The 14,404-nt window shown below is 35.7% G+C and overlaps 1 protein-coding gene across 1 annotated transcript in view; it reads left to right on the top strand.

Moving 5' to 3' along the window:
- LOC135154187 (phosphatidylinositol 3-kinase regulatory subunit beta-like) overlaps window positions 1-10,658 on the top strand; it is a 38,570-nt gene extending 27,912 nt beyond the window's left edge. The window contains exons 3-4 of the mRNA XM_064099497.1: window positions 5,480-5,737; window positions 6,555-10,658. Coding sequence (XP_063955567.1) covers window positions 5,480-5,737; window positions 6,555-6,701 — 405 coding nt within the window. The 3' untranslated portion in view covers window positions 6,702-10,658. The remainder of the gene's footprint in view (window positions 1-5,479; window positions 5,738-6,554) is intronic.
- Window positions 10,659-14,404: the final 3,746 nt, after the last annotated feature.

Here is a 14,404-nt window from a genome sequence, read left to right as displayed (position 1 = left end):
GACAGCGCAACGTTTTTACGTGTTCAGGAACCCTGGTTCGAACCTACTGATTTTTTTTTTGGGGGGGGGGGGTGGTGGGGATATTTTTTGTTTTTTCTTTAAGTCATATTCCTTCCCTGTTCCTACCCTCTCCTTTTACTTTCATGTGAATTTCTATTTAGGCCTGTATTTATCTTACTTCTTAATTACTGCTTTTGATTTTCAAGTTCTCGATTACATTTACATGTATTTGGGCAGGGGTGGGAAGGGAAGTGAGTTAAATCAAGTGCACATCAACAAAAAATTATTTGAATAGAGTAATTTCCCTTTTTTAACACAAAGCAGTTATTTACACAAAACAATGGTATGCAAATTAGAGTTGATTATGTCACATCACATTCCTTTTTAATTTTTTGTTGCATTTTATTATATAAATTTTAGCAAATTTGATATAAAAACTCTTCATCGAATCACAATAGTTTACATTCATGCAAACTACAAATGTTATTGGAGGAATTAAAATCCCTCTCAAAAATGATTTGTCAAAGAAAATAATGAGAAATTTAAAATAAAATATACATGTCATGTACATGTATCAAACATCAAAATACAAAAGAAATTATGGTGTGTGTGACATAATCTGTTCTGTAATTTGCACATTGACCAAGATGAGCATATAATTTTATAAAATTAGGCAAATTTCGCAATGTCAAGATAGTAATTTTTTGAATTTTGAATCATAGTTTTTATGAAATTTTCTGAAATACTTTATTTTTCTTTAAATTCAAATGAATTTTTGGTGGGGTGGACTTCTCCTTTACTTTTTACATGGAATGTAGGGAATGCACATTAATATTTATCCACGAACAAAATTGTCTAAACATACATGTATGCAAATCAGTAATTGGACACATGTTCACTTTCCTTTCATCCAGGCCACTCCCTCACATCCACCAGGTTTACAGTCTTATAACAAAAATGATGAATTAATTATAAAACCATCACACCATAGCTCCATGATCACACAACATTCACACAGTGCTTCACAATAGATATTTCACTTCTGTTCACACATGGAATAATTACTGTGGAAAACAAAAACAAGGCGTAACCACATTTGAATACCATTCATAAGGACGAATTATATATTATACCGTTCGAGAAAAAAATTGTGAACATACATGACACTTAACTGTCAGCACGTTAGATAATATATAACAGAGTTGCTAACAAAATATAATTATAGGGCATTGCAAGAAACTTATGTTCAATTGCAAATCAACTACGTGTTTATGTTTAATCAAAGGACTTACCCTTGATTTTGGGATGTGTGGTTGGGTAGAAAGTTTCTTTCAATTCACTATTAGTAACGTTATTAATGTTCTTTGGTTTTAAATTGTGTATTCTTATTTTTGTCAAGCTGTATTCCTGTCCAAGTCAGTTTTCTTAGTCCTCCCCAAAACTGTGCTCTAACTTTTTTTTTCCAACATTGATAAAGATCAATTTTCTGTTGTATCATTATCAGTCCAAAATTTGCAAACACTCTAGGAAAGCAAAGAGTGATAGAAGAAAAATGGCTTTGTCCAAATCACAGTTATAGTACATGATGGAATCTCCCAGAATGAAGTAGCGAGCAGAGACCAGAGTCAGCAAGTGTGCAGATCTGTGTGTAGAAGAGACCAAAAAAACATAGAAATAGTCTAATATACTAAATACATGTAATTATTCAAAGTATGAATTATGTTAAGTCAAGAGAGACTGTCTGCGACAGCCACAATTTTTTTATTTGAACAAAATGGTTTGTAAATACTACTGAGTACGGTAGTACCAGACTTTTCAGTTTGACTTTAAACTGTTTATAGTCTAGAGTAGACTGTCTGAGCTAATCATAATTTCATTCTTAACCGCAGCCTGGGGCAAAAATCATTATTCATGGGACTCGACTTCGACTAATTAAGTTATCTTTCCACATAAATCAAGAAAAATCTCAATCTATAAAAACTTGATGGAATTCGGAAACCTGATAATCATTAAATAAAACGTTAGAAAAAATCTACTTATTGAACTTCATTTATATTAAGTCATAATTACAAACAAAAAACCCAGGTCCACCATCCACACATTAATAATGCAAGCCATCTGTCATCATTACAGAAATTTCAACGTATGGGACCAAAGGCGAAATTCTACCAACCCTTGACGAAAGTAATTTTTGCATTATTTCGCGCCTTCGTAGAGTGGACGAGAAGGTTACTTCCGGTTAAAACGCAAATTTCTTTATTTTTAGGGTATCATTCTCTCTAAAATTAAAATATAAGGTGAGTTTGTGTCAGTTTGGTTCTTCTTTCTATAAAATCCCGATTGAAACAATTTGGTTGTGTAGCAAAGTCAGGAACCAAAAGTAATTTCCGACTACAAAATCGCAGTTAAAATATTACTAAAATAAGCTTCAATTAATGAGGTAAAAATGGTAGGTTGAAAATGTCAAAATATGGAAAATTATTTATCAAAATGTAGATAAATGTCTTGAGAATAACTTACCACAATTCGTTTCGACGTAAACTGATTATCGCACGAGCTGCGGTCTGACTGACTAACAACAATAATAGTTATTCTCCAACTCATTTATTTTTTTGACATGAGGCCTCTAAATTGAAAAAGTAAAAGGTGGACCCTATCCATGAACAGGACAGTATAATTAAGTAATTTTGCCGCCCCCGCTCAGAAAATGCAACTTATTTGTGTTAGACAAAATGGCTATTGAACGAATTGGCTATTAGACTAAATGGTTATTGGACTATTGGGGAATTGGATGATATGGTTATTAGAAATTTGGTTGTTAGACCATGGACCATGGAGGGGATTCAACGAATCCCCTCCTTTGGGCCTAAGACGGTCTCGCTAATCCTTTTATAAACAGAACGCTGGCAGCTAACGCCCATCAAGCCGATCGTAAAACAAGCCGTCACTGAAGGACAGCAGAAATCAATATTGTGGTGCTCCTACACATTGCGATGTTGTTCGTTCACTTTCAAAAGCAGTACACACAGCAGCATTTATATATGCACAGTCATGCAGTGTTAGCAACTGTATTGAGAATACGCCCTCACGGCTCCAACTCGGAACTTTGGTGATGTTGATTGGTGAAAGGGAACTTACAGAGATATAACAAAGAAAAGACAATCTGTAGAAACTGAATTTTTTGTGATAATCATTCATTGTGCTTTCACATCTCAGAGAAAAATTACAAAAAAAAATATGACAATAGTTATGACAATTTTCCAGAATACTGCCCCAGAATATTTGATATGTTTGTGCTTCTGCTAACTATTAATTCAAATCTTAATCTAATCTAGTAGTTCAGTTTCAAATCTTTTTCATTATCTTTATAGTTATTAAATGCTATTTATTATATACATGTAGTCCATTCACTAACTTACAGATGGGGACGGGGGGGGGGGGGGGACATGTGCTCCCAAATTTGTCCCAAGGAAAAGGGAGAAAAAAGAAAAGGGAAGAAAGGGTGGGGGATATAATATCAGTTTGTGAATATCATTTCAAAATCTGACACAAAATTAGATTTTTGTATGAAAGAGGTCAAAATTTGTGCTCACCAGCTCGCACCATTCTAGAAATTTAGCCCATATGCCATGCCTGGACTTCATTATCATATTGGAATTGCATGTCTATTGGATTCTTATTAACCGTGATTTATCCACATACAAGCAAACGGAACAAACAACAATTATTTTATTCCAATGAGATGTGTCTTAAAGTGAAAGGTTAAGGAAGGGGGAGATATGAATGAAAGATATCAATTGGAAGATAACTGAGATTTGAATAGTATTATTCATCATGGGTTTTACTTTGTTCAAGTTCATTGTATCGTCCTGTAAATCATTAGTTGTCACATATGGTCTTTGGATATAATGATAACAGATGGTTTGAATGGGCATTTCCAACCATCAATATGATTCTGTTGTTATAACCGTGGAAATTAAACAATTATTGATTTTGCATGATGGACTTGATTGCATGGAGATAAATTCTATTTGTGATAATGATTCTTTATATGATAACTCCTATTAAAATTTGGTTTGGTGAGAGTAGTAATAGTGCTTGTTCTATGTAATGAATACATGGAGGCTGTTTCACAAAGCCTTCTTCAGATTCTCAACCAATTCAGCTCCTCATCAGCTGAAGATAAAGTATGATCTTTGTAGATTGAGATTCATGTTCTTAACAACTCAGACTTCAGAGTTTATTATTTGCAGACATTTGGTCTAGGTTATAGGATATTCAGCTACACCAAGTTTATATCTAACTCAGATATCTCACTTCGTGCAAAGAACACACAAGTCATTTGTAACATAATACATCATCAGGGCCTTGTTTCATAAAGCTACTGGAGCCTTGTGATTTGATTAATGGTAGATTTGTTTTAGAAATTGTGCTCCTTTGAATGTTTTATCAGAAATATGGCACAATATAAATGCTTTGGTTCTTCATGATCATCATCATTATTTGTTATTAATATATAACAAGGGATGGTCCAGGCTGAAAATATATATCTAAAAAAATAGAGTAAAATTTCACAGAGCAAAATGCTGAAAATTTCGTCCAAATTGGATAACAAATAACAAAGTAATTGAATTTTAAAGTTTATCAATATTTTGTGAAAAAAGTTACATGCACATCGTCATGAATATTTATTAGATGGGCTAATGATGTCACATCCCCACTTTCCTTTTTTTAATGTTATTACATGAAATCATAAATGTTTCATTTTTTCATACATGTGTAAATGATGTGTCTCCATTATGATGAAATAAGTTGCGGCAATAAATAACTAATGCACTTAATCAGTTGTCAATCCAATTGTTTTAGTTCTTGGTAGAAATTTTTTGAATAAACCTTATTTCAATGAACAAAATAGAAAAGAACAAGTGGGGACATGACATCATCAGCCCACCTAATAAATATTCATAAAGACATGCCTAGAACTGTTTCACCGGAATAATGCAAATCTATAAAATTTGATATCTTCGTTATTTTGTTATCCGATTATTGAAATAGAAATATCTCCAGCCTGGACCATCTCTTTAATGAAGCAGGGCCCAGGTTGGAAGAATGATGGCAGGAAAGGAGACTGCCACTCCCAGGCCTTATAGCACATGATTTTCAGCAATGTCTGTTATGACACACACTGATTCTCACCCATGGTTTTATTGAGGAATGTAAACCTCCCTTCTGTATCCCCCACCCCCGCCCCCCCCCCTCTTCGTCCAGGTTTTCCTCAGGACAGGGTCTATTAAAACTTGAATGAAGAGACCTTGTTCTGATGTATTAAATGAATGCAAAATACTGTAGGATTATGGTGGCTCGCATGCTAAGCATATCATCATTATAAAATGACTAGTTTTTATATAAATCATTTAAAATTTAGCCTTGGTATATTTGGTAAAGGTATTGATATATTTGTCTTTTTTCAATTTCACAGTACAAGTTTTTACCAGATGATATAGCCTTTAGTCAGGTGCTTCCACCAGTATGGTTCCTAGGGAAGATCTCAAGATCCAAAGCAGAAGAGATCCTCCACCAGTCAACATCCAATGGTGATCTTCTCTTGAGAGAGAGTGAGGCTCACCCAGGGCAGTATACACTCTCAGTAAGACAGGATACTGATAATAAGAGCCTCATCAGACACTATATGTTCAAGAAAAACCCTTTTGGGTTCATCCTACTGATTGAGGATAAGGTGAGTGGAGGGAGGTGTTTTAGGACAAGTAATGTTGGTGATGGTAGTGGTGGTTATGATGATGAGGATCGTGGTTATGATTTTGGTGATGATGATGGCAGTGGTGATGGTGATGATGGCAGTGGTGGTGATGAGATGATGATGAGGATTGTGGTTGTGATGATGATGGTAATAATGGGGATGTCGCTGATGATGTTAGTGATGATGGTGATCGTGGTTATGATGATGATGATGGTGATGATGATGAGGATCATGGTAATGATGATGATGGTGATGATGATGATTATGATGGTGATGATGATGATGATGGTGATGATAAGGACCGTGGTAATGATGATGATGGCAGTGGTGGTGATGAGATGATGATGAGGATTGTGGTTGTGATGATGATGGTAATAATGGGGATGTCGCTGATGATGTTAGTGATGATGGTGATGGTAAAGATGAGGATGATGATGATGGCAGTACGAGTGATGACGATGAGGATTGTGGTTGTGATGATGATGATGAGGATCGTGGTTGTGATGATGATGGTGATGATGGTAATGATGATGATGATGATGATAATGGTGATGATAGTGATGATGATGGTGATGTGAGGGACAATGATGATAATGATGATGATGGTGGTAATGATGAGGGGGATGACAGTGATGATGTGAGTGATGATGATGATGATAATGGTGATGATAGTGATGATGATGAAGAGTAATAAGAGGAAGAAGGAGATGGAGGAGGGTAGGGACAAGAATAATGAAAATCGTATGGGATTTTGACTTTGCAACTGAGCTTCCCCTTTCTCTCTTTCTTGCTGCAGCCTCCAGTGCTAGGTTCAATGTATGAGCTGATGTGGTTTTTTATCCAAGAGAGTGGAGGACATTTATTACCCATACAAAAGAATCCTAATCTACCATCTACAATTTATGACTTCAGTGTACCGACTCCACAATGTAAGTACAATTAGGATGCACATTATACCTACACTCAACAATGATAATGACAAAAATAAAATAATTAACATTAATTTGTATAGCACAGCTTTTACATGAATATATTCAGCTGCTCTAGTTCAGAGCTCTCTTTACTTAATTCTATGTGTACACAGATTTGTCTTTATTAAAGAGATATGTTTTCAATTTCAATATGAAGATGAAGTGAGTGATGGTGAATTTTTTATGTCAATTGGCAGGCTATTCCAAAGTTTAGGGGCAGCAAGTGCAAATGCGCGATCGCCGAAAGTGACTTTTGTTTTGTGAAAGGGATCTGGAACAATAATTCATCTATGGAACTTCGCAGACGAGTCGACTATGTGATTGGGTTTTAAGTTAATAGACAAAATGAAAATATATTTCTTATTGGTAAGGGCAGAGAATTTGACAGTGCAGTTGCGGAAACTGCAAAAGCCTGGTGAGCTTCAGTTTGTAAATTAGCAGGTTGTAATGATGATTGAATTAATGAGTCAACTCTTCAAAATAGTGGACTCATGAATAAAATAGTCTGCTGAACCATGGAGCTACTAACACAGATGGAGATCCAGCTTCCAATTCCTCTATTAATAGTTTGTTATCGCTTCCTTCAGGCGAAAGAATGATATCTAACATCAATCGGCGAGCCGCCAGGCGAAAATAAGAGCCCGCTTACATAAGGCGATAAGCCCTCTTGTAAAACCTGAGGTCAGAGATTCTTTGAAGGTCCCTTCGATGCACCGCCGTAAATGACGTTCTCCCACACAACTTCCTCTCGAAGCTTTAGTTTTTTAATCAGGACACGACTTACTGTCCTTCCAACATCCATATCTCTTCGTACGGATTCCTGATGTACGATTTTGATGTATGGTTGAACTTCTGAGATGATCCCCTTTGCATACATACCAAATACATTACAATTTGATTCAACCCAGCCACAGTACGTACAGAAAAGTTGGACATTAGTCATTTATGTATGTCTGTTTTCTTGCTTTATTTAAACCTTTTCCTGTACGCTCCTGTCTTAGAAATTAGAGGCGGAAAAGCATACTTTAAAGGAGAATGAAACTCTTGGAGCAAGTTAGCTTTTGTGAAAGCAGACAAATCAAAGAATAAGATCAACAAAAGTTTGAGTAAAATAGGACTAGCAATAGAAGAGTTATGAGCATTTGAATGTCGAGATCACAAATGCTATGGAGATCCTCCCATTGGCAATGCGACCAAGATCTATGATGTCACAGATGAACAACTCTCCCCTTTTGGACAATGAAAATATACCCCAAAACATCTCTTTTTGCTCATTCTAATCATATGACAAACGATTCATCAATGACATAATGTTGTGAAACCTCTTTACTTGTCCTCTCATAAAGAGAACACCTCACCTTGTGATAGACTCTATAAAAGTGAGAATATAAGTGAAATAAGTACTAAAGTAATGAGGGAGTTGTACGTGTGTGACATCCATAGAGATGTATACTAATAACGCTAGAGGGCGTACTTCGTCAAATCGCTGTGATTACGCGGAGACCGGCAGCCATTACTCGATAGGTCTTCGCAGCCTGCCATGCGCGTACAGTACCTATGGGGCATGTACTGTGATAGCACAGAAACGGAACAAAATGATGACATATGAGCGCGAAAGCAAATGGAAAAGTTAAATAGTTACAGTTTAAATTAACAAAAAATCTAACGAAACTGAGAACAAAAATGCCCATATATATATATGGGAATATCAATATAGCGCATAATATACAGGCCAATTAATGATACATCCCCAATTGTTTTTGCTTTGGTCATAACATTTCGATACACTAATATGACTGTTATTTTCTAAAGATTTGGAAGGGATGAATATTAAAAATAACATGTAGGCCTGGGCATATTGTTCTAGGGAGTCCTTAATTAACAAATTTATAACATGTTCAAGTTGTCCTCAGAAATTTAGTCAAGAAAGTTAACTTTGCCTATACAGGCCATATCACATTGTCTAATGCATATGAGACACTGGCCGGATCTAAGTGAGAGGGGGGCAGAGCCGGCTCGTGACCCCCCCCCCCCAATTTCGAGAGGCACAGTTAAAATTTGTAATGTTAAATGCCGTTAAAACACACTAGTGTACCCCCCTTTGAATTATCCACCCCCGTCCCCCCCTTTTGGAAAATCCTGGATCCGCGCCTGATCTGAGACACAATGTACTGATAGAAAATACAATTGCATTATTTTCAAGTAGTTTCATAATAACCATGATGCTGATAATTTATTTCTTCATTTTTTAGAATAATTGTTATAATTTATTTTCCATATATACATGTATAGATCTACACATAGAAATCATATGGGCATAACTCCTTTTCCCCCATGGATTTAATTGTCGATGTAATCGTCATCACAATAACTCGTGAGTCATAAAATGACTTTTTATTGATAATATTTGAAAATGATTTACACATTGGTCCAGTTAATTGATGAATCTATAAGTTTATGATTTATATTTCCAATGTTGGCAACCATCCGATCATATACTTTCTTACTTGCAAATCAATGTAGAAAAGTTTGTTGACAGCAAAATTTGCATATCGAATGCGCGCATGCATGCAGTCGTACAATAAAATATTTTGCAATGTATACAGGAGGCCTAATATTAAGGGTAATTGTGTTTACAGTATTGCCTTGTAAACATGATAAACAAATTACGATGCGTGTTTAATGCAACATAAAAGATTTTCACTCTGATTTTCTGGAAAATCTAGACTTAATTCACCCCGGCTGAAACTACCATGCTGATCGACAAACCGGTTGAGATATTGTGTTTGTGATCCTATGATTGAACCAATATTATGTGAACAATCAAGGATCGAATAATAAGAAGAGGAAGAAGGAGGAGGAGAAGGAGAGGAGAATAAACAGAGCGGGAGGGGGATATAATATTTTTTTTAATTATACTACGAAGTACATTATTACTGCATCTGAGTGTATAAAACAAATTGATAACAATATCCTGAAAGAGATACATGCACACTTAAACTTATCATAAAAACTTTTGTAAAATTGTGAGTACGAAAACCAAACATATTAAACAATAATCATAGGCCTATTGTAAAACTGACAAATCCTTGGAATAAGATATTACAAATTGTCGGCTGTTGAGTGATCATCCTAATTTAACCTCAAATATAATACCTGTCTTGAAATTGTGTTAATCAAATGAATGTGACTGTGTTGCTTGAATATTATTTAACTTAATCATGTTAATGACAAAGATTGCCTAACACTGGCACCGGCCTCTCGGCTCTGTGTATAAACAGATATAAACACACGTTTTACAGATTCTGTTTTTCCCCCTTTTTTGGTCATTTTAAAAGTATATACTGAATTTGATTTTTTCATTTTTTTAAAAATGATACGAATTCCATGGATGAACAAAATTATTATGTCAGTTTATTACGGGGCTGCGGAATGATTTTGAAAGTGGTGGTCGGGGGGATGCATAAAATCACAATCAAATTTTATTATGTACTGTTCATTTTCACTTCAGGGAGGGGTCCGGTCGCGCCCCCTGTACTTGAATACTTTTATTTTGATTGTGAATTTGCTTGGATGCGTATGTCACGTCACCCCACCCCCTAAAAAGCGAATAAAATAAACCGATTCTAACTCAAAGAGAAGGGTATTAAAAGCAAAAATTTTTGAACAATGAAAAGTCATTCTAGATATTTTTTAAATCAATATCTCATTTTCGGTGCCGTATAGGCCTGCAGATTTTTATCATATTCCTATGAGAAAAAAAATTAATAAAACCACTGAAGACCCAATATAGTTTCACCATTGATGGTGTAACGGGAGGCTCACCAAGAAAAATTAATGAGATGCCCTGAATTGCTAATAAAACTAAAATAGCTCATATATAGTTAGTATAAGATAAAAACACTAACTTACACAAATTATTGTACATTAAAAAAAAACTATTACTAGAATATATTTCATACAAATTAAGGCAAGTTACATAATAGTAGGCCATGTACGCTCAATTTTATAGGCCTACTGATTTCTTTTTTTTTACGACGGATAAGAATGTTCATCTGTAAAATTGTTATAGGGCCTATCCGATTTATGTAACTTTGTATTATGTTTGAATGGAAATGAAATTTTAAAAAATGAATTGAAGTGAAGTAAATTGAAATTACAAAATTATATCCGACATAAATTGGTCAATGAGAACATGGAATCATGTGGATGAAGGAATTGACAAAGGACGATGACAGTTAAAGCCAAAGGTAGGGAAATCCATAGAAGATGGGCTGATTAACTGTCTTTTGAATTAAATGTCAAAATTTACTATCAATGTTTTATTTTATTTATTTATGTGTTATCAATATGTTGTCTATTATTATAATAGGCCTATAAACGGACAGGGGGGACAGGTATTCGTAGATGCAAATTATTTGAGAACTTCATCCCGAGAATTCAGGTAAAAAGACAAATCAATAACTGATCCCCATGTAATCACACTAATAGTTTATTGAGATGCAATTTGTCATTCATATCTTCAATTGTATATGAGGTTGGATTCTTTTCTTCAAGATAAAAGCCGGAGACAGCACCCTTTTTCACAGCGTTACATGTACGAGATATGTATACATCCGGGTACTTTTGCAAATCGAGACCTATCGAGCAATGGCCGACCACGCTCCGCGCAATCACAGACGTTAAGTACGCGCGCCTATGGCGACTCCGCACTCTAGCGTAATTAGTATACATCTCTATGGTGACATCACAGATCTTGGTCGCATTGCCAATGGGAGGATCTACATGGCATTAGTGATCTCAATATTCAAATGCTCATAACTTTCTTATTATTCTTTCAATCTTCCTCAAACTTTCAACAATATGTTTTTTTGATTTTTCGCTTTGATATGGATTCAGCTGGTTTCAAGGGTTTCATTCTCTTTTAAACTCGAATACGATGCTAAGATTATTTGTTTGGTCTTGTTCACCTTGAAAATATAACGACAAAACTACGGGGCATTTCTACGGCGATTGCTGCATCGTCGAGTATTCTCTGTTGCCCCACGTACTTCTATTTGTGTAAGTTGAAGGTGAGTGTGTTGCGGGAGCTCCAAGCTCATTCACACAGTACAGGCCTCAGCTCTGGACCGTTTCGGAAAAATATTAGGATTGATGCATTTGGAAGAGATAGATCTAGTCCTAACTTTTATGATATTTCGTTGATTATGATCTGTAAATTTTCTTTCTATTAATATTACCCATTGGGTTCGAATATCAGCCTTTTAAATTGCATTCGATCAACTTTCCCTATCTGATTTAGGGCTGATTTACGAGCGGTCTGCGCCTGTAAGTGTGAAAGTGCAGTGATGGACCACCCTGCTGTGAGGGGATTAGTGGTGCGCGCATGGGGCAAAGCGTTCGAGAGAGCCAGATCTCCTTCTGTATAAGCTCCATGGCTTAACCGTGGCAACAGGCATCAATTTGGTGCAGTGTGACAAAAGTGTGCATCAGTATTGGATATTTTCAATGTGCACAGTAAATTAAGCGTAATTTGTACCGAAAATCTGCATTAACCATGGGTTCAACCAATGGTTTTGAAAACCCCTTTGTGAATTTTGGCCAATAACTGCATGAATGTCGACTCCATCAATGATGATAACAAGCATTCCTAGGAACTGATAAAAATCATGGATGTCAAGTGTAGAACTTCAGTCTTGTATGCATTGACAAGCAACTTGCTTCTGGTAGACCATACCATTGGGCTGTGAAAATTATAGCCAATTTCTCAAATGGTCGGGTTTTGCGATTGCCCAATTCAATGTGATAACTCCATGTGATGTCACAAGCCTACCATAGTATAGTGCAGTATACAAATATACCATGACATTATTTCATCAGATGCTTCTTTAAAAGATGTGACTTGCTTCAAAATCAATTTAAAATAAATGAAAATGACTATATTGAAAGGAATATACTTCTCTATAAAAAGAATGGCAATCAAACTGTTACTCAATTCATATAGACAAAATTATTTTTCTAAAAGATGATATTGTACTGCTCAACTCTAACCTACATTTAACACCCTATAAAATACTCCCTGCACCCTACACTCTATGACTTAAGCATGCCAAATCCAACGTTTAAATCCACTCTATACCTCCACTTCAAGACCGAGACTGGAGCTAAAAGTGAAATTGACATACAACAATGTAAATTTCATGCATATTCACCGTATGACATCTGAGTATTTTGCTTAAGAAGAAGTCATATTAATGGTTTTTGTCTCACCTGCAAAGCAGAGTGAGACGATAGGCGCCGTTTTTCCGGCGGCGACGGCGTCAACATTAAATCTTAACCGAAGATTAAGTTTTGGAAATGATAGCATAACTTAAAAAGTATATGGACCTAGTTCATGAAAATTGGACATAGTTAATCAAGTATTACTGAACATCCTGCCTTAGTTTCAAGTCACATGATCAAGGTCAAAGGTCATTTAGGGTCAATGAACATTGGCCGAGTTGGGGGTATCTGTTGAATTATCATCATAATTTTAAAAGTTTTTTTATCTGATTCATGAAACTTTGACATAAGAGTAATCAAGTATCACTGAACATCCTGTGCGAATTTCAGGTCACATGACCAAGGTCAACGGTCAATGAACTTTGGCCATGTTGGGGGTATCTGTTGAATTACCATCATAACTTTGAAAGTTTATGGATCTAATTTATGAAACTTGGGCATAAGAGTAATCAGGGGAGCATTTCATGAAAGGACTTGTCGGAAGTTTTATCCGACAAGTCCTGTTTTATCCGACAGTTACCATAGTTACATTGCTTCTAAGCCAATCAAAATCAAGGAAAGTTGTCAGATCTGACAACTTGTCGGACGAAAATGTTGATGAAACACTCCCCAGGTATCACTGAACATCTTGTGCGAGTTTCAGGTCACATGGTCAAGGTCAAAGGTCATGTAAGGTTAATGAACTTTGGCCAAGTTTTGGGTATTTGTTGAATTACCATCATAACTTAAACGTTTATTGGTCTAGTTCATAAAACCGTTCATAAAACCGGGACATAAGGGTAATCAAGTATCACTTAACATTCTGTGCGAATTTCAGGTCACCTGACCAAGGTCAAAGGTCAATGAACTTTGGCCATGTTGGGGGGTATCTGTTGAATTACCATCATAACTTTAAAAGTTCATGGATATGATTCATGAAACTTGGACATAAAAGTAATCAAGTATCACTGAACGTCCTTTGCAAGTCTCAGGTCACATGATCAAGGTCAAAGGTCATGTAAGGTCAATGAACTTTGGCCAAGTTTGGGGTATTTGTTGAATTACCATCATAACTTTAACGTTTTGTTGGTCTAGTTCATAAAACCGGGAAATAAGGCTAATCAAGTATCGCTTAACGTTCTGTGTGAATTTCAGGTCACATGACCAAGGTCAAAGGTCAATGAACATTGGCCATGTTGGGGTATCTGTTGAATTACCATCATAACTTTAAAAGTTTATGGATCTGATTCATGAAACTTGGACATAAGAGTAATCAAGTATCACTGAACGTCCTGTGCGAGTTTCGGGTCACATGATCAAGGTCAAAGGTTATTTAAGGTCAATGAACTTTTACCATTTTGGGGGGTATTTGTTGTATTACCATCATAACTCTGTAAGTGTATTGGTCTAATTT

This window comes from Lytechinus pictus, chromosome 5, assembly GCF_037042905.1.
Source record: "Lytechinus pictus isolate F3 Inbred chromosome 5, Lp3.0, whole genome shotgun sequence".
Taxonomy (NCBI): Eukaryota; Metazoa; Echinodermata; class Echinoidea; order Temnopleuroida; family Toxopneustidae; genus Lytechinus; species Lytechinus pictus.
Note: the sequence above shows the minus strand (reverse complement) of the source record. Positions and strands in the feature narration are given on the sequence as shown.